This window comes from Aulostomus chinensis, chromosome 11 (genome assembly GCF_037954235.1).
Source record: "Aulostomus chinensis isolate RoL2024-O1b breed Wild chromosome 11, RoL_Achi_v1.0, whole genome shotgun sequence".
NCBI classification, from domain to species: domain Eukaryota; kingdom Metazoa; phylum Chordata; class Actinopteri; order Syngnathiformes; family Aulostomidae; genus Aulostomus; species Aulostomus chinensis.
Window position 1 is genome coordinate 24,859,240 of NC_141330.1, and position 19,486 is coordinate 24,878,725.

Sequence of the window (19,486 nt, forward strand, 5' to 3'; positions counted from 1 at the left end):
ACAACAGGACTGGAATGCCGTGTGACTGAGATGTGAATCTGTCCCTCCAAAAGCTAAAGACTAAATTACTCCCTATTTTTCTTTACTGCCAGCAATTCTATCCATCCTGCTGATTCTGTTCACTCATACCAATGCCATGACACAGTGCTTTGACTCTGACAAATATCCTGTTGTCACGGTTTAGGCTGTTCAAGCTCCAGCAAGGTAAACAAGCCTTGTCAATCAGCAGGTGTAGGATGACTGACGGGTTGGGGAGGCGATGTTGTTCCAGTGTTGGAGATGGGGGAAGGGAGCTGATCCGAGTGAAACCTACAATATCTACAGAAGCCCAGGGAAATGGTCTGAGGGACATGGTGGTATAGTGACTGTCAAAACACAGGAGGGGGAAGAGGGGAGTTTGGTAGACTATAACAGAGTGGATCCCCTCGTCTCCTCTCTGTCATTGCTTCCTCTCTCCTTAGCAGACAGACACATAGAGGGAACTGAGCCATAGCAATCCCACTCCTCACTGTTGCCACGGAGAGAGGTGAGGAAAAGCTGTCCGATTGCAGCTGGATTTGAGGGTCATTTCAAGAACATTACCAGGCAAAGCAAAGACGGCTCCATTTTCAGTTCACGCCAGGGAACCAATGCCCTCCTCTATCGCCTCATCCCCTCCCCTTCACCTACACAACAGCTAAATCAATAGAAATGACAACGCAGTTGGAAGGTCATTCGTGAGCACAGCGAGCTCTGTGGTGGAATGCCTGCTGATATGTGGCACAGAGTAAGAATGGAAAAACAAATACACATCCTGCCAGTTCTCCTGTTTGTCTGTCTCTGGTCTAGCTGGACAAACGTACAGGGGGGCTACAAACCCTCTCTCCCTCTGTTATAGCCACATGCAAAACAAAGCAGCTGTACAGCAAGTCTTTAACAGAGGATACATTGTTTTCATAAGCTTTCAATTGGCTAGTGCATTGCGCGCGCACACACACGCACACACACACACACACACACACACACTCAAGTTTAGGAATCAGATGCACGTGTTACACTGGCAAAATCCTGAAATTGCTTCTCTCTTCACTAATGAGCTTGCAAGCATGGTCAGACACGGTGCTGTGATAAGACAGAAACACAACGGCTGCTGCTACACTATTACTGAAGCTAGTCAGGGAAACAGAAACCACCAACAGCAGACACACATTGATAGCAGCAGCAAGAGAGCACAAGATAGACAAAAACAAATAACATTACACAGACTAAGCAGAGTTTGTGTGTCCATTACTCACAGAATATTCAATGGTTCCTTTGGGTCTCTGGAATGACATGCGCCTTCCATCCTTCTTCTCTGGAGTCTTCTTCTGGCCGGTATCTGTAAGCAGGCGAGGCAAGGTACGCATTACATTCATGTTCCTCTCTCCCCAGCTTGTCACAAGCTGCCGTTTCCCAGCCCCGTGGATAGACAGCTCATTCGTCAACAGTGAGCCAGCCAGCCAGCGATGTGAGCTGCGAGAGCCGGGCGGCTTTCTCTCTCTCACTCCTTCTCGCTCTGCTTCTACGCTTTGTCTCTTGCTCTCTCTCACACTGTCCTCCTCTGCCTCTCTCTCTCTCTCTCCCTGTTCTTGTCCTAGATCACCATACAGAGCAATGACAGCTGTTGAAAGCACTTCACCTTGCCTTTCTCCCCCTGTTGCCTCTCACGGCAGAAAGAGACCAGGCTGACCTCCATCAGGACGCCGCTCTGGATGCGAGGCTGAGAGGACTGACAGGAGAGGAAAGCTGCATATGGAGGGGAAGGAAAAAAGGGGGTTGAACTACAGGGTTGGATGAGAGAGAAGGGAGGGTGTTCAGTGCTACATGGTGGTTGGGTAATGGGGGATGTTGCGTGGAAAAGTGGCAGCTGAGGAGGTGTAAGGGTGGGTTGAGGTGTTGATTCACAGTGTTTACATTACTTTAAGTTGTCTTTAGGCATTTACAAGGAAACAATTCATACTTTTTATGAGGAAGAACTAGACAGTACAAAACTATTAAATGTGAAGCTCTCGGATTGATGTTGGTATGAAGCAAGGCAGAAGACAGAATATGAGGAAGTGACAGTGGTGAAATGGATATTTTTGTTGGAAAATGAAAAAAATAAGATATGGAGGGTGTAACTGGATATGAACAGGGAAAATGAGTGTGTACGGTGACTGAAGAAGATGGGGGCTGGGTAAGGACAGGCGAAGGCAAGAAGATGAAGGCAAGCGGGTGGACGGAATACTGAGGCAGAAGATGAAAGACGGAAGCAAAAGATAGGATGGGAGATGAAAGAAGCTGGAGACAGACTCTTGGGACTGCAGAAGATGGAGAAAATGTCCTCACGGTTTTTGACTTTGGGCTGAGAAAAGGGAGGAGGGGCAAATAAGCATAAGACAGGGGATCCTTAAGCCTGAGCATTGATTTGAGTCAAACACAACTCTGAGACTTCTGTTGACCCAGTGCCCTCAGACACCTCCCTTAAGTTTCGTTTTTGGGTGGTTTGCATCACGAGAGTCCCTTTATCCCTTTCATTCCCATAAGGCTTCTCAGATAGCTCAAAACATGACTCATGCACCAGTGCTGCTATTTTTGGGGCTCAGATTACCTCACAGAAAGTGAGAGGGAGGGGAAATCAGAGCCGCTTCAGGTGTAAATTTTTGTCTAGTAGCGCTGATACTGGGTTCACCTCCTGAAATATACAACTGCATGGGTACGATGCTGCATTTCAATGAATGTATTTAATGTTAGAGCAGCAGTTTCCAATCTGTAGACTTCTGACACAGGAATACCTAGATCTTGTGGCCCTGTGTGACATTTTGAAGACGTCTTTAAGCTGTAAGGGAGTTACTCTAAAAATGGATTGTTAATTTAATTGATCATCTTAACTCTTGAAAAATTTGAAGCACTTATGGATTCTAGTATTTAGTGCAGGAATAAAAAAAATCCCATAAATTGAGGATAACTTTTTTTGATTTTTTTTTCCCTAATTTTTTTTTTTTTTTACAATTAGCTTCCAGTAAACTCACAAGATCAAAGTTAGTGTCAGATGGTCAAATAATCCCTTCCTGCTTCAGTTGTTCTACAGGTAAAAGGTTTGACAAACAGGGAACTCCAGATGCCTGAGTAAAACACACACACACACACACACACACACACACACACACGATAACAATGACTCCATGCTTACAGTGAAATACAACCAACTGTGCAGTTGCAGGTCATTCAAAGGTGCCTATCATCTACAGTACATGGGTTTCAGTAATCAAAAGGCATCGCAGAGACAATAAATATTTGACATTGGTAGGGGATGAAGTTCATTTCATTTTAAATTGCCCTTTATGCCATGATTTATGAGAAGTATTTATATCAAAGTTTGTGTACCTAGTTTAGATTTGACAATCATCCAACACGAAGCATTCGTTGAATATTTATTTGACAGTACTTTTGCCATGTCTGACTACCTTTCAAATTCATGGTATAGAAAGAGAAAGATACATATGATAGATAATATGATGGACACTTTGGATGATCAGATGTAGGAGTGAGACTACAATCAGTACAAGGCATGCTTGCTCATGCTGACTTTACAGTGATGAATGAGGTTTTCCAAAATGTTTCAAGTTCTCTTTGTGTGTTTTACAGTATTTACCAAATGTAGATATTATATGAACTTGTTTTTATACAGATTATATCGGCTATATGTCAAAGCAGCTGTAAAATATTGGCATATCCCAAACTAAAAAAATCCAATATTGTCCATCCCTAATTGGTACAGATACCATGCAGTCACTTGTGTTTGGACAAGAAGCGCATGCACTAATATGTTAGTAGATACGAACACATGTGTGTGCGTGAGTATGAATATATGTAAATGAACAGAAGAGGAGTTGATATCTCCTGTAGCACTGAAGACACTCAAATACTGGTCAGTGATGACTGTGAATGCAGGAATGCTTGGTTCGTTGTTAGTTGATGTAATAACTCCATATGGGAAAGGTCACCAAGGTGACCAGACATGGAAATCAAAAATTCATTCATTCATTGTCAAAGACTGACAGGCTTACCTACAGCTGAAAACCCAGAGTGCAGGGTGAGTACGATCAGGGTTGACAAAATATCACCTTCAATACCTCAAACTGCCAAGAATATGGCAGAGGAGTAGGACAGAGCTACGAAGATCAAGACGGAACGAGAGAACAAAAGAAAATAGGAGATATTCATTAGCATCTGCAGGGGTGTTTGTGCATGGTGAGGCAGCCATTGGTCTAAAATAAAAACCTCACCATGGATGGCGGCACAAGGAATGGACATTTTATTCACACTTAAGACACACAGCAAAGCTCAGCCCTGGGACATCTTCCATAACAAAGGCTCCACTCCACAGGAAAGCAGGAACATCTGTTGTCTCTATATAAGCACCCCTTCTAAACAACAAAGCTAGTGCTAAATCCACAATCACAGCCCGTTTGCTTCATGTGATCCCATCCAGATTCGGTGATGTATTGGAAATTTGATTTTCACTCAAGCATATTTTCACGGTCAAAATATGAGAGGATTACATCTCAGCTATGACTTTTCCTCTGTTCCTGATATGCATTTATTATTTTCCAGCATTGACACCAACATATTCCACAGTATACATTGAGACAGCATGATATAAAATGCTCAAAATGGCTAAATCTGCCACATAGAGATGCAGACGCAGCACCAGAAAGGTGTGAAGAACTGGGCTTGTGGCCACTGCCAACCTAGACAAAGGAAATTCAGTTATTTTTCTTTAACAGTGCAGCAAAAAAAAAGTCTACCAGAGGTGAGCCGAGGTCTCTAGTTATCCAATTTGTTGTTCAACCAAGTACAACAGCAGTTACGACAGCATAAGCTATTTTACTGTTGTTATTTCCCATAAAGTACATTTTACTTGTCTCATTATTGGCCTCAATTACAAAAACACTGGGTCAAGTGAGAGAGACACTGGTGTCTTACATACAATGAAAGGAACTGCTGTGGGCTGGGGGAAAACAACTGCTCCTTTCTACTGATACAAGATGCAAAGAGTCACAAGATGCCACGACTTTCATAGCAAATAAATGTGTGTTAAAACGATTGTGTCGCATGGACCACAACACACACACACACACACACACACACACACACACACAGCAAACTGAAGCAGATTACCTCAAATAATTACAGTTTGATGCAGAAGAGGAGGAGTTTTGTGAGAAGAGAAATTATGTCATCTTATCATATGCTATGGGCTCCACAGCCACCAGATCTCAACCAAACTGAAAAATCACTGGAGAGACAAGACATGCCGGATAGTGGAGGAGGAAAAGTCTTTTAGAATAGTGTCCATCCCACCAGCAGAGCTTCAGACGTACTGAATCTACACCAAACCACACTGGAGTTGTTATAGTGGTCGAATTAGAGATGTCAAGAGTTTTTTTTGTCACAAATTTGTCAGCTATCAATACATTATATAATCAAACAATAGGTTTAGCCCTCACTTCTCTGCAGCTCCACAAGTGTATGTGCCTTTGTGGGGTCTGTGGCATGAAAATTGTGATCAAACCCCCGCTAGGTGACATATTTCTAGACTGAGGCTTTTAAAAAATGAATTAAGAGTGAAATGGGTGGTGGGGGCACCGCAGTGGCACACCATGTAAGCCAAGGCTTTGCAGATAACAGGGATAAAAATTAAAAAGAAAACTTTAAGAAAAAAGAAATGGGTGGTCTGTGAGAAAATGGATGCAGATTAAAAATTCGAGCGTAGCAGCATACTTTGTTTTCTCTTTCATTTACACATTAAATGAAAGGCTACAGCTTCGAACAATATCTGTCAAAAAGTATTATGCTGTTGCATTCTCAAGATCTCTCACAAGGATCTCAATGTGAGGTGAGAACTCTGAAAAGTTTTGAGCAGAAACAAACAGAAAAGACGACACAAAACTCTCCTGTCATTCTGCTATTATTGTGAGGTTTTAAAATAAAGATATCAAGTGCTGTGAGGATCTTATAAATGAAGTGCTGTGGTGTCACAGAGATGGCCTATAGTTCATATTCTTTAAATGGAAGGGAACAAGCTTGTTTGGTGCAGACCAACCAAAAATATCATCACTTGCTCATTATTTCAGTGAATGCAAAACTAACAAATCCCACTAAAATCCCAAGTCAACCACAACATCTGTAACAATAAACACAAAATAATTCTTTTTTCTCATGTATTCTACAGCTCAGCTTCGTTTAAGGCACAGTATAACGTCCAACAGCTGCAAAGAATTTCAATTCAAAGGCACAATATTTGACTCCACAAACACACAGTGTGCTGTACCCCGGCAATCTGTTGAGTATGAATCACAGCTGCTAAATATACAGTCCCCGCACTTTGTACATGGCCATGACAAACTGAGGCGGGCTGGGAATATGAGAGTCAACAACAATCTGACTAACATTCCCTCATGGTATGATAAAATACACAGACAGCCAATTTCCCTCAGCTTCCTTGTTTTTTTCCTGCCTGCTGGCTATGCAGTCCACCCCAGATGTTATTTTTAGAAAAACCCCAAACAGTTGGGGAGGCAACAGCGAACTGAACAGGTGCTGCACAGGACTGGTTCAACTGCCTGAGACTTTGTTTTAAAATTGGGTGTGGGAGGCAGGACAGACTCAGTAGCTGGGCTGTTTGGAGCATGTTAGTATCTGTGAAATATAAATCAAAAGCCTGCAGTTAAGTCCAGCCGTGTACTTGCATTTCCTAACTGTAGGTTGTGTGACATGACGTGATAAACGGTGAGATTTTCCCACATCCTTTCCATTGTTTGGCAACACAACATTTATAACAGAAGTACCCAGGCGTATGTTAGGGCATTGTACTGACATAAATCTGATCCTTATTGTATCTGACTGTTACGCAAACCTCAGCCTGCTGCTCCTCCATGGATTCACTAAAGTCAGACTTGTCTGTCTTTCTTTCTCACAGTCAAAGAGGAGACGAGTACCAAATTCCACAAGCAGCTCATCATTTATAGCCGTATAGGTTAAAACAAGACCATAATTTATGTTAATCCTGTGAGCCATTGGTGACAGGCAAAAAGTGGTTGCTGTCAACTTTGTGTGCTCTCTGCAAGTCAGTGTCTGCCAAAGGTCATTTGAGAGGTGAGACACTCTACCCTTGAACACATGACACTAGCATCACTGCTGGGCACATACGTGTTTTGAGATAAATGTCATTACCAGCATGTTATAATGCTCATAAAGACAGTGTTAAAATGCTGATGTTCATCAGGTAAACAATACTGAACATGAACACCATCTTATCAAAAATTATAAATGGAATCATTTTATGTAGCCCCTTTTTATGTCAATGGCACCAAAAGCACTTGACAATATCTTCTCATTCTCTCTCTCTCTCTCTCTCTCTCACACACACACACACACTCTCATGGTGAAGGCTGCCCTGAGAGGTGACAAAATACTCATTAAAGCAATCAGGGGTTCAGTGTCTTGCTCAAGGACACTTCTACATGGTCACTGGGGGAAGTGATTGAACCAGCAACCATTTGGTTGCTAAACAGTCACTCTGTCTCAGAGCCATGCTGCCAATGATCATAAGTTATTACGTTCGTACGCTCTTCAGAATGAATTTGTGGGTGTACATAACAGCTTTATATCAAATACCACACGTGAAACAGCAGTAGTTGAACCTCACTCCTTTTCAGTCTGCGTACACTTATAAATTAACATTTACCTCAATACAGGAAAGAAGAGGAGCAACAAATCTGACGGGCCTATACCTTTCCCAGGGGAAAGTCATCTATCATGTACTACAAGCTTCATATACCATAAGCAAAGTATTATTGTGTTTCAGGGAGCTGAGAGCTTCCCTAATAGTGTGGAGTGAGTGTGTGACCTCCACAGAGTATGCTGTTGGACAGTATTTTACAACTGCTTTATTTGCATGACGAAAAACACAACATACATAGGAGCTGAAGTAAGCAATTCAACATTGAAAAGTAAAATGAGCACGCAAGCTTTTTGGGAAATATGGTTTTTGTCCATCATTTTTAGTGTTGGACTAGCAGATAGAGACCTTTCCCTCCTCACAGCATTTTCTAGACCCCCAATGGACAGGTGACTTCTTCTTAGCACACAACAAACTCCAGCAGTGGAACAGTAGAAAACTATGCCTCAAAATTCACCAAATAAACAAAGTTTGATATTTTTTCCATCAATTTTCAGGGACAATTTCTTAAAATCAACTCCTCACACAGACTTAATGAGATTCTCTTCCATCTGATCAGAGTATGCAAGACTCCTCAGTGATATCCATCCATCCATTTTCTACCGCTTATCCTGTTAAGGGTCGCGGGGAGTGGAGCCTATCCCAGCAGCCTTCAGGCGAGAGGCGGGTTACAACCTGGACAAGTCACCAGTCTATGGCAGGCCAACACATATAGACAGACAACCACTGGCTCTCACAGCCACACCTACGGTCAATTTAGAGTCTGGATTAACCTGGTCCCCTCTTGATGTCTTTGGACTGAGGGAGGACGTAAGAGTACCCATGCAGACACAGGGAGAACATGCAGACTCCACACAGAAAGACCCCGTGCATGAGCCTGGGCTTGAACCCGGAAGCTTCTTGCTGTGAGGCAACATTGCTGACCACTGCACCACCGTGCCGCCATTCAGTGATATCACATTCTGAAATATTTCAGTTGTAATCACACCATGTGGTCATTGCCAGCTTATTTTAATGATTTACCATCATAAGCTGTTAAACTCCTCCTTACATGGTTGGACGTTGATAAACGTCCCAGCTGGAAGACATCTACAGCTAAAAATTGAATTGTAGTCATAACGCCCCCTGGTGGCAAACAGAATTGAGGTGTTATCCTGTTATCCTGCAACGTATTCCAGTTAGCCTGTCGGCTGTATCCAACTGAAAGTGGTCAGAGATCAATGCTTTAATACATTTCTAAATTCTGCTAACTGGGCCAGTTCGTTAGCAATTCCTTTATTGCTTACTATTGCTTTGCTTTTCTGTGAAGAAAAAGTTGGGTCTTTATAGATTTTCCACATTTCAATATCTGCTTTATCATGTCTGAACAAGGGATGGGACTCATCCCACGGTACCTGTCACTTAGAGAATTGACATCATATCTCTTTGACCATACCAATTCCTCATATCAGTGCTGGCATGTTTTTGTGACAGTTGCTAATTGTAAAATGATAAGGAGCAATGCACTTTATTTGAACGTATTTATACGTTATGGGCAGACATGCACGGCTATCGTCTACATTCTATTTCCTTACTGAAGGTACTTTCATAGGACAGACAATATCGAGATTGTTAAATATCAGCTATCAGCCAAATCAGTTATAAAATAGCAACATTTTGTGGAGCCCGATTTTGAAGACTTTGACAAAATTGTTTTTCAAATCACAACAGTCAGAAAAATATGGTGTCATACATTTAATGACTATTAAGCCAGGAATGGACAATAAGTTCTCACCTGGAACTGTCTCTTGATTCCCATTTTTACTAAGCACTATTTTACATTGCTAGCCTCCACGGACCAGCACATACACCAGTCAGCTTTTATCAGAAACTTTGCTGAACTACAATCGTGTGTGTGTGTGTGTGTGTGTGTGTGTGTGTGTGTGCATGCGTGTGTCTGCATATGTCCATGCTAGAACAGGAGGCAGACGATCTGCCCTGTCCTCTCATTAACACTCTCCCCATGCAGACTAATCACACTCCTGTTGTGTTGCTGCTAATGTGCTTTAAATTCTTTATACGGTGAGATGTTCCCTTCTCTTCATTCTCAAGATCAGAAGGAGGTCTCTGGTTGGTGCTGATGTGAGTTTTTGCTCACACACGTTACTGTCAATTAAAATTGAGATGGCTTGCACATGAATGTTGCCCTAGTGTAGGCCCTTATGCAAAATTTAAAGAATATGTTCAAAAAAAGTGAGGAGTGGTAGAAATTGGCATTCTACAGCAGTAATTCCACCTTGTGGGAAAATTGCTCCAATTCATATTGTTTTAAATGAAAAAGAGCACTTTAGCTGCTACTGCGTCCTCTTATATTAACTGTAACCATGTACAATAACAAGGTTGTTGGAAAACACTGCAAAATGGCTGAACAGACTTGGGTGCGAAAAGTATTGATTTATCAGTTAATTAGCAAACATTAGGAATTCACTGATGCAACAATTTGCACCCGATTTTATCTGTAAGATATGGCTGCATTGATTAAAAAACCTGTATCTGTAAAAGCTGGACAGGACTCACGGAGATAAACATGATACAACCTTTCCTGTATTACTACATCTCAACATGATAAGCATAGATTTCATTTTTGGCATCACTGACTTTGGCCATTTTTGTTTCTTCATCACAAACACAACAAGTGATTCCCACCGAAAGTTTCAACGTGTCAAGATTTCTCATCACATCACTAAATGCACATGAAGTGAGAGTGTGGATTAAGGTCAAGTTCGGGTTCTGTTAAAAAAAGATGGAAGATGGTGCTGCAAAAGGTAGCGGGGGGAAGGTGGGCATGAAACAGAACTAAGCCCCTGACCACATCTAGAGATGCCATGACACCACAGTGGGATGAATGTGAGTTACACACCTTCAGCTTCAAGCATAAAAGGTGTAAGTGGTCCAATTCTTTCTTGCCAAAATCACAACATGCTTCATATGAAACCTGAAGTAACAGACAACGACAACTCTGTTTAAGTCTCCTCTCATGTGTGTTAATGGATTTAATAACTGTATCAGGATTTTTTCTTGCAACTTACAGTATAAACATCTTGTTTTTGTTGGTTGTATTGTTTCTTTTGTTTCTATGACTAACCCTGCTGTCTTGCACCATATATCCTTTTTTGACAGGGCAAAATTGTGTCATATTTAAAGGACTAAAGATGCATCATATTAGTGGACATGTATAAAGATGTATATTGAATTTGCCTCATTGGGTTACATGCACACCCCTAATTCTTTGTTAAATATTTTTTGATGAAAAATGATACAACCTGATTCCATCCATCCATCCATTTTCTTCCGCTTATCCTGTTAAGGGTCGGGGGGGGGGGGTGGAGCCTATCCCAGCAGCCTTCAGGCGAGAGGTGGGTTTCACCCTGGACAGGTCACCAGTCCATGGCAGGGCCAACACATATAGACAGACAACCATTGGCTCTCACTGCCACACCTACAGTCAATTTAGAGTGTGGATTAACCTGGTCCCCTCTTGATGTCTTTGGACTGTGGGAGGAAGCTGGAGTACCAGAGAGAACCCAGCAGGAACAGGGAGAACATGGAGACTCACACAGAAAGATCCTGTGCTCAAGCCGGGACTCAAACCTGGAACCTTCTTGCTGTGAGGCGACAGTGCTGACCACTGCACCACCATGCTGCCCCAACATTTAATTCATTTCTCTCAATTTCTAAGCAAAATGTCTGAGGTTGCCAGAGGATTTACCACTTCTTCCTCCTCAAATATAATGAAATGCTTGTTCTCCAAGTCTGCTGTGATTTTAGGTTCAATCTATATGGTTTCAGGCCTATAGAAGAATAAACCATGTATTGAAAATTGTTGCTTTGCAATGAGTTAACTGCTCCAAGTCGTATTCAGGAAAAAGGACTCACGGACCTGACTCAGAAACCCAGCAGTCATAGGTTAACAGGTCTATGTGGGGAGAGGTCGACAACAGGTGATCAATCAACAAATGAGAACAAATGAGAGAAAAAGCAGGCAGGTAAACAACGGAGCAGGCTCAAGTCAAGAGGGAGAACTGATAGACTGCTAGAACAATATGACTTGAAACAGAATAGACAATCTGGTGAGTAATGTAGGAAAGAGGGGTAAGTATAGATATGAAGGGGAATAAGAGAATGGGAAACGTGAGTGGGTGGCTGGAGGATGTTAGGTAATATGCCTGGGACTGGAGGGAACAGGAGACATTAGGAACAAGAAGAATCAAATATTAAACTGGTGAGAACTAGCAGTCATGGCATTGAAATAATTATAAATCATTTACTCATTCTTTGATCAAGTAGTTCTTTATTTAAAACAAATTTAGATTTTATTCCAGTTTTATACTGTTTCACTTAGCCAAAGTCCTTGGCTGTTTGACAAAAATCATTATTTTTTGATACCTTCATTCAAATAAAATGCATTGAAGTGACATCCACAACTTTGGACTTTTGTAATAGCGAATGCAACTTCCTTCTATGAAATTATACTATACTTTAAATGTTGTCGTAGCAACCCAGAACACAGATGAATTAATGCACCATGTAGACCCGTGGGATAAAATAATAGCATTTTCTATCAGCAGTAGGCACTTCAACAATAACCACTGTTCCATAGAATGTTTGATGGTTTCATTTCAATGTCTGACGGCTCATGACAAAAAGACTGTGCAGCTCCCTCTGTCAAGTGCACCTGACTGTAGTACAGAGCCGGGTTGAGTTTGACGGTTTGAAATGTGGGTGGGGCTAAACGTTTGACTCTGCGGGTCAGAATGGTTAGTTTTAAGCATTAGATTGAGAGAGGTTAGGTTTAGGGTCTGAATGGTTAGGTTTAGTCTAGGGCTACGCGATATATGCGGAAAACGGTAGAAACAATGTAAATTTGGCCCACGACACAGATTTGTGCTTTACTGTAATATCGTACCTGTGTAAAAATGGCTGACAGTGCAGAGACTGTGAAGCAGGAGGCGCTGGTTTAAAAAAAAAAAAAAAGGTGCTACGTCTGTGATTTGTACATGGTTTGGATATAAAGCATCGGATGTTGAACAGAAAACAATACATTGCAAGATGTGCAGAGTGACTGTGACTACGAAGGGAAGTAGCAGGAGGTAGGGTTTTAGCAAAACCGAAATGCCAAATCTGTATAGCGAGCTCTGTGACAAAGTTGAGGAAGACCTCTGTCAGTTAAAGTACCTTCAACAACTAGAGACTTGTGGTCGAGTTGCACCGTGGAGCCTTATATCAGCCTCACAATTCACTACATTGTGAGTGGAAACTGGACTGGTTTTGGACTACAGGAAAAACAACTATTGTTGCCAACCAAAGTTCAGTGTTTGCTTGATTTTTTTAAATTTGATGTTACTTTTTTTTTCTTTTTTACTGAAACGATGCTGAGTGTACTGTAGGTTTTACTCAGTGACACCTTTGCACTCCCAAACAAAAGGCTGTTCTGTGTACTTTAAGTAGTATTATTTAGAATATCAATTATAAACTCAAGCCCAACAAATATAATACTAATGATTACTAGTACTAACTGAAGTACTTGAACTATTAAGCCATTAACACAAAAGGATGACCATTATGCATTGCATCAAACTGTGATACACAGAATAAATTAAATTCAATAAAAACAATGAATAAAGTGTGTATTAAACAGGGGGCAGTGCTATACAGAACAGGGTTAGGGTCAGAATGGTTAGGTTTAGGCTTTAGATGGAGAGGTTAGATTTAGGGTCTGAATAATTAGGTTATGGTATTAGATCGAGAGGTTAGGTTTAGGGTCTGAATGGTTAGGTTTAGTCATTAGATTGAGAGGTCAGGTTTAGGGTCTGAATGGTTAGGTTTAGTCATTAGATTGAGAGGTCAGGTTTAGGGTCTGAATGGTTAGGTTTAGGCTTTAGATGGAGAGGTTAGATTTAGGGTCCAAATGATTAGGTTACGGTATTAGATGGAGAGGTTAGGTTTAGGGTCTGAATGGTTAGGTTTAGTCATTAGATGGAGAGGTCAGGTTTAGGGTCTGAATGGTTAGGTTTAGGCTTTAGATGGAGAGGTTAGATTTAGGGTCTGAATGGTTAGGTTTAGTCATTAGATGGAGAGGTCAGGTTTAGGGTCTGAATGGTTAGGTTTAGTCATTAGATGGAGAGGTTAGATTTAGGGTCTGAATGGTTAGGTTTAGTCATTAGATGGAGAGGTTAGATTTAGGGTCCAAATGATTAGGTTATGGTATTAGATCGAGAGGTTAGGTTAAGGGTCTGAATGGTTAGGTTTAGTCATTAGATGGAGAGGTTAGATTTAGGGTCCAAATGATTAGGTTATGGTATTAGATCGAGAGGTTACGTTTAGGGTCTGAATGGTTAGGTTTAGTCATTAGATGGAGTGGTCAGGTTTAGGGTCTGAATGGTTAGGTTTAGGCTTTAGATGGAGAGGTTAGATTTAGGGTCCAAATGATTAGGTTATGGTATTAGATCGAGAGGTTAGGTTTAGGGTCTGAATGGTTAGGTTTAGTCATTAGATGGAGAGGTCAGGTTTAGGGTCTGAATGGTTAGGTTTAGGCTTTAGATGGAGAGGTTAGATTTAGGGTCCAAATGATTAGGTTATGGTATTAGATCGAGAGGTTAGGTTTAGGGTCTGAATGGTTAGGTTTAGTCATTAGATTGAGAGGTCAGGTTTAGGGTCTGAATGGTTAGGTTTAGTCATTAGATTGAGAGGTCAGGTTTAGGGTCTGAATGGTTAGGTTTAGGCTTTAGATGGAGAGGTTAGATTAAGGGTCCAAATGATTAGGTTATGGTATTAGATGGAGAGGTTAGGTTTAGGGTCTGAATGGTTAGGTTTAGTCATTAGATGGAGAGGTCAGGTTTAGGGTCTGAATGGTTAGGTTTAGGCTTTAGATGGAGAGGTTAGATTTAGGGTCTGAATGGTTAGGTTTAGTCATTAGATGGAGAGGTCAGGTTTAGGGTCTGAATGGTTAGGTTTAGTCATTAGATGGAGAGGTTAGATTTAGGGTCTGAATGGTTAGGTTTAGTCATTAGATGGAGAGGTTAGATTTAGGGTCCAAATGATTAGGTTATGGTATTAGATCGAGAGGTTAGGTTTAGGGTCTGAATGGTTAGGTTTAGTCATTAGATGGAGAGGTTAGATTTAGGGTCCAAATGATTAGGTTATGGTATTAGATCGAGAGGTTACGTTTAGGGTCTGAATGGTTAGGTTTAGTCATTAGATGGAGTGGTCAGGTTTAGGGTCTGAATGGTTAGGTTTAGGCTTTAGATGGAGAGGTTAGATTTAGGGTCCAAATGATTAGGTTATGGTATTAGATCGAGAGGTTAGGTTTAGGGTCTGAATGGTTAGGTTTAGTCATTAGATGGAGAGGTCAGGTTTAGGGTCTGAATGGTTAGGTTTAGGCTTTAGATGGAGAGGTTAGATTTAGGGTCCAAATGATTAGGTTATGGTATTAGATCGAGAGGTTTGGTTTAGGGTCTGAATGGTTAGGTTTAGTCATTAGATGGAGAGGTCAGGTTTAGGGTCTGAATGGTTAGGTTTAGTCATTAGATGGAGAGGTTAGATTTAGGGTCTGAATGGTTAGGTTTAGTCATTAGATGGAGAGGTTAGATTTAGGGTCCAAATGATTAGGTTATGGTATTAGATCGAGAGGTTAGGTTTAGGGTCTGAATGGTTAGGTTTAGTCATTAGATGGAGAGGTCAGGTTTAGGGTCTGAATGGTTAGGTTTAGGCTTTAGATGGAGAGGTTAGATTTAGGGTCCAAATGATTAGGTTATGGTATTAGATCGAGAGGTTAGGTTTAGGGTCTGAATGGTTAGGTTTAGTCATTAGATGGAGAGGTCAGGTTTAGGGTCTGAATGGTTAGGTTTAGTCATTAGATTGAGAGGTTAGGTTTAGGGTCAGAATGGTTAGGTTTAGGCTTTAGATGGAGAGGTTAGATTTAGGGTCCAAATGATTAGGTTATGGTATTAGATCGAGAGGTTACGTTTAGGGTCTGAATGGTTAGGTTTAGTCATTAGATTGAGAGGTTAGGTTTAGGTTCTGAATGGTTAGGTTTAGGCTTTAGATGGAGAGATTAGGTTTAGGCATTGGTTTCGAATGGTTGCATGAAGTGTGCAGAGTCAAACGTTTAGCTCCACCCACGTTGAGCAACTCCTCGATCTGCATACTGCAGTCAGGGCTTTCTCCCCTCTGTGGCTCATAAACAGCTTGTCACACTCCTTGATAGTGAAGTGTGCTACAACTGTCAAACAAACACCCGATCACTTCACAGGCTTAAGATGTGACGGCAGACTGGTCAGTATGACTAACCAGTATGGCAGTTGGTTTTGTTGAAGTCATCAATAATCAGCGATATAAGCTATATGTAATTCAAAAGTATGTCATAGTTTGTCAGCTAAAGAACCAGATTTAACACACTGTACCATGATAAACTGTCTTGGTTTCTCACGGAGACAAAGTCCACCGCAGCAGCTGGAGAGAGGAGGTCCTATCAGAGCAGCTTCCCATCCTCCTCCTCCTCCCTGTCCCTCTCACATGCATTCTGACTCCAGGCTCACTAATCACACTGTGATTCCTCCAACCTTTGGTGTTACGTTTATTGCACTGTGAGCAATATTTCTTTGCAAGTCAAAGTTGGGGAGGGGAGGGTATGTGTGTGTTTAGCAGGGGGGTTAAAAGGAGTCATGATGAATGGGACAGCTGGAGTCTAACTCTGCACTGGCTGCATCGATCTTGATGATACATATACATAATGTCGCCTTGCTGTAGATTCCACAACAACTGAGTCATTAAATTCAGCCCTCAGACTGAGGTGATGTGTGCTGCTGATCTGCATTAAAGACCAACCTCTATTCATTAATATTATGCAATCATCCTTAATTAATTAAATACTCTTGATTGCCACAGAGAAAGCTGATAGGAATGGGTCGGTTGACATGAACACACTTGTGATGTCCAACTGGAAGTGGACAAATCGCACAAAAACCCAGCTTTAAGTGTTTATGTCACCCCTCAGATTCCTGGGAGTTTGCGTCTGGGCAGCAACGCTAACCTATCAGGTTACAGCTCCAATCAATAACAGGAGAAATCATGAGCTCAGCTATGAGAAACACAAACTCTGCATTATCAGAAATCTGTATTGAGCAAAAAGCTAAGGGTCCTGCTCAGGAGTTAAGATTATTCAGCACACGGATTACACTAAGGGCTTTACCCTTAATACTTGTATATTTAGGAATACATCGTAAAAAAGGCACATTAAATCAAAAAGTCACAAAGGGTTAGGGTTAGCGTTCACCTACAGGTCACTAAACTGACTCAAACTAAGCTCATTATCATTACTGTATATATATCAAATTAATTTAGGGCATCATCAACTGGAGTTAAAAAAAAAGACTTTAATTGAAAATATTATTCAAGAGAAAACATCAAGTTGATGCCAGAATTTCTCCCACCACTAAGATTAAAAGTGACCCTAATTTAATAGGGATGAATGATAACATGAGAAAACATGCAGATATATACCAAAAAAATGATTATAGGCTTTTCAAAATGTTAAATGTTCAACTATTGGCGAGAAAGAAAAAAAAAGTCAGCAACAGAACATGCCCCATCAATTAGTTTAATGCTGGGGCAGTTTAATTGACAGCAGTGGGCATTGACAAGTGACGGCTTCTCACTCCGACTCCCACAAACAATAGCGTAAAGAAAATATCCAAACCATATTGCATGCTATGTTGGAAAGCTAACATGGACAGGTTTTTCAATCAATGTATTCATCTGAGGAAATTAAAACCCCACAAAAATACAGTTTTAAATAACATCTGAAGAGTTCAATGACATCATCAGATGTTGTTTCATGTCCTAGAGTGACAGAATCACATGACCATGCGTCCCTTCACAATGGCTACCCTCTGGTGAATGGACAAGAGTGAAATCCTCCGATCCTGAATGAATGAGAGACAGAACTGCACTTCATGTCATGTTCAGAACAGCCAAACTAAAGACAGTCTGAACATTTCCAGTGGTAGGACGCTCTTTTGAGCTGGAGATGAAAAGAGGTGCTCAGGCTGCTCAGATAAGGTCCAATTACCTCCCCTAAAAATGTCAACTGTGTGCCACGTCTGTGCACATCATTGGGCCTCCTTGAAACATTTAAAAGCTTCCCGACAATCACAGAACCAGCAATCATGACATGCAGTACAGCTGCACAACTGAGCTGGTGTGTCACATCTCTGTCTAATTTAGAGCTCTACAGCTGTTCATCTGGTCCTTTCTCCTCTATCATCTTTAAAACCTGTTGCTTCTTTATCGCCATTTGAGTTTGGTTTTATAACTTAACTGATGTCTTTTGCTCACAACGAGGGAGCATCCTTTTGTACGGGGTACAGTAGTCCTTGAATATAGATGCAGTGCAGACTTCAGCACTAAATCATGAAACATCATGGACAAAGCCTCCTTGAAAAGTCAAGGAACAGTCAAACACCGAGCACTGTTCTCTAAGTGCCAAGCAGGTGGTACAGCGCTATGGTCCGGTGAGCCCACAGGGCCTCCCTCCCACTTGAGAGAGCTGTAACAGATCCCAGGAGAATTTCATAATGGCATGCAGGACTGCGGACATGCTGATACAAACTGCTCAAGGACTTCCTGGAAATTAAGTTGATTAAAATCATCTAATACAGGTGATGAGAGTATGTGCAGACTGCAGTTTCTGAATTCCCCTGATGATTGCAGCAGAGGTGGTGTCAGCTGCAGGGTGAAAGTTAACAGTGACGAATACTTTAAGTAAAATTAGATAGAACTGAAGAGATGAGTGACATAGTTCAATGTCAGGAGGACAAACCAGCTCTTGTACAAAGACACTGGTGCATCAGCCGCTTCTAGTCAAACCTGAGCAACATGACGCTAATTGATCATAAAGGATTACAACAACATGTCCATGATCTGCCATTTCAGGGAACACATTTGAGCGTGCTATATACACATTTTACCCGTTGCAGTTCGATGCTCACACATGCTATGCATAAAAAGTTTCTTTCTCTGTCATATTGTTTTCGTTCATATTGCTCAAGAGTTAGAAGCAACTAGAATTAAAAAAAGATACATTAAAAAGGCATTTTTTAAAGCTACAGTTGTGGTTGAGAGAGACAGCGTGTGTGTGTGTGTGTGTATGCGCGCGCCTGTGTATGTGAGCGATTTGCAATAATGATTCAGCTGTGGCTATTGGCGGGTGCAGTTTGCGTGTACGAGAATGTTGTGCAGCAGAGTCATAGCTTTGCTGATTTCTGGATCTAATAAGCTTTTCTGTAACATTAAGGAAGCTTTTTTATTGACCAGTGTCTAATGGACGCTGTATTTTCCAACCATATCTGAGCCTCAAGAAAGCCTTTCTGTCGCTACCTGACATAAAACTATTTAAGATCAATAACAGACGCTATCGCCAGACATAGACATGCATGTGTACAGTAAGGGACATTTGTAACTGATCCCATGATCACAATACAGCTGCTGTTTTTCTTGCATAAAAATGTTTTCATATGGTAAAATAAAATCTGGATCACACAAAACCAAAATCCCCATTATCCATGCCTTTTTCAATGAATTTAAATTGTGTCCTCAAATTAAATAACCAAGCTGTCAGTGTTCATTATTGTAAATGTGCACGTGACCAGAATTACACAATAGATATGATGATTTCAGGGCATGAAATAAACTGGCCAACAGACA

The 19,486-nt window shown here is 41.3% G+C and overlaps 1 protein-coding gene across 6 annotated transcripts in view; it reads right to left on the bottom strand.

Annotated features, from left to right (window-relative positions):
- Nucleotides 1-19,486, bottom strand: part of oxr1a (oxidation resistance 1a) — a 176,930-nt gene that overhangs the window by 45,664 nt on the left and 111,780 nt on the right. For 5 of the 6 annotated variants that reach the window (XM_086219158.1, XM_086219155.1, XM_086219153.1 and 2 more), the window contains one exon: nt 1,275-1,357. In XM_086219158.1, the coding sequence (XP_086075284.1) occupies nt 1,275-1,357 (83 nt within the window). Of the gene's footprint in view, nt 1-1,274; nt 1,358-1,657; nt 1,776-19,486 lie in introns of those variants that run through there. The other variant, XM_086219160.1, reaches the window with a different exon arrangement.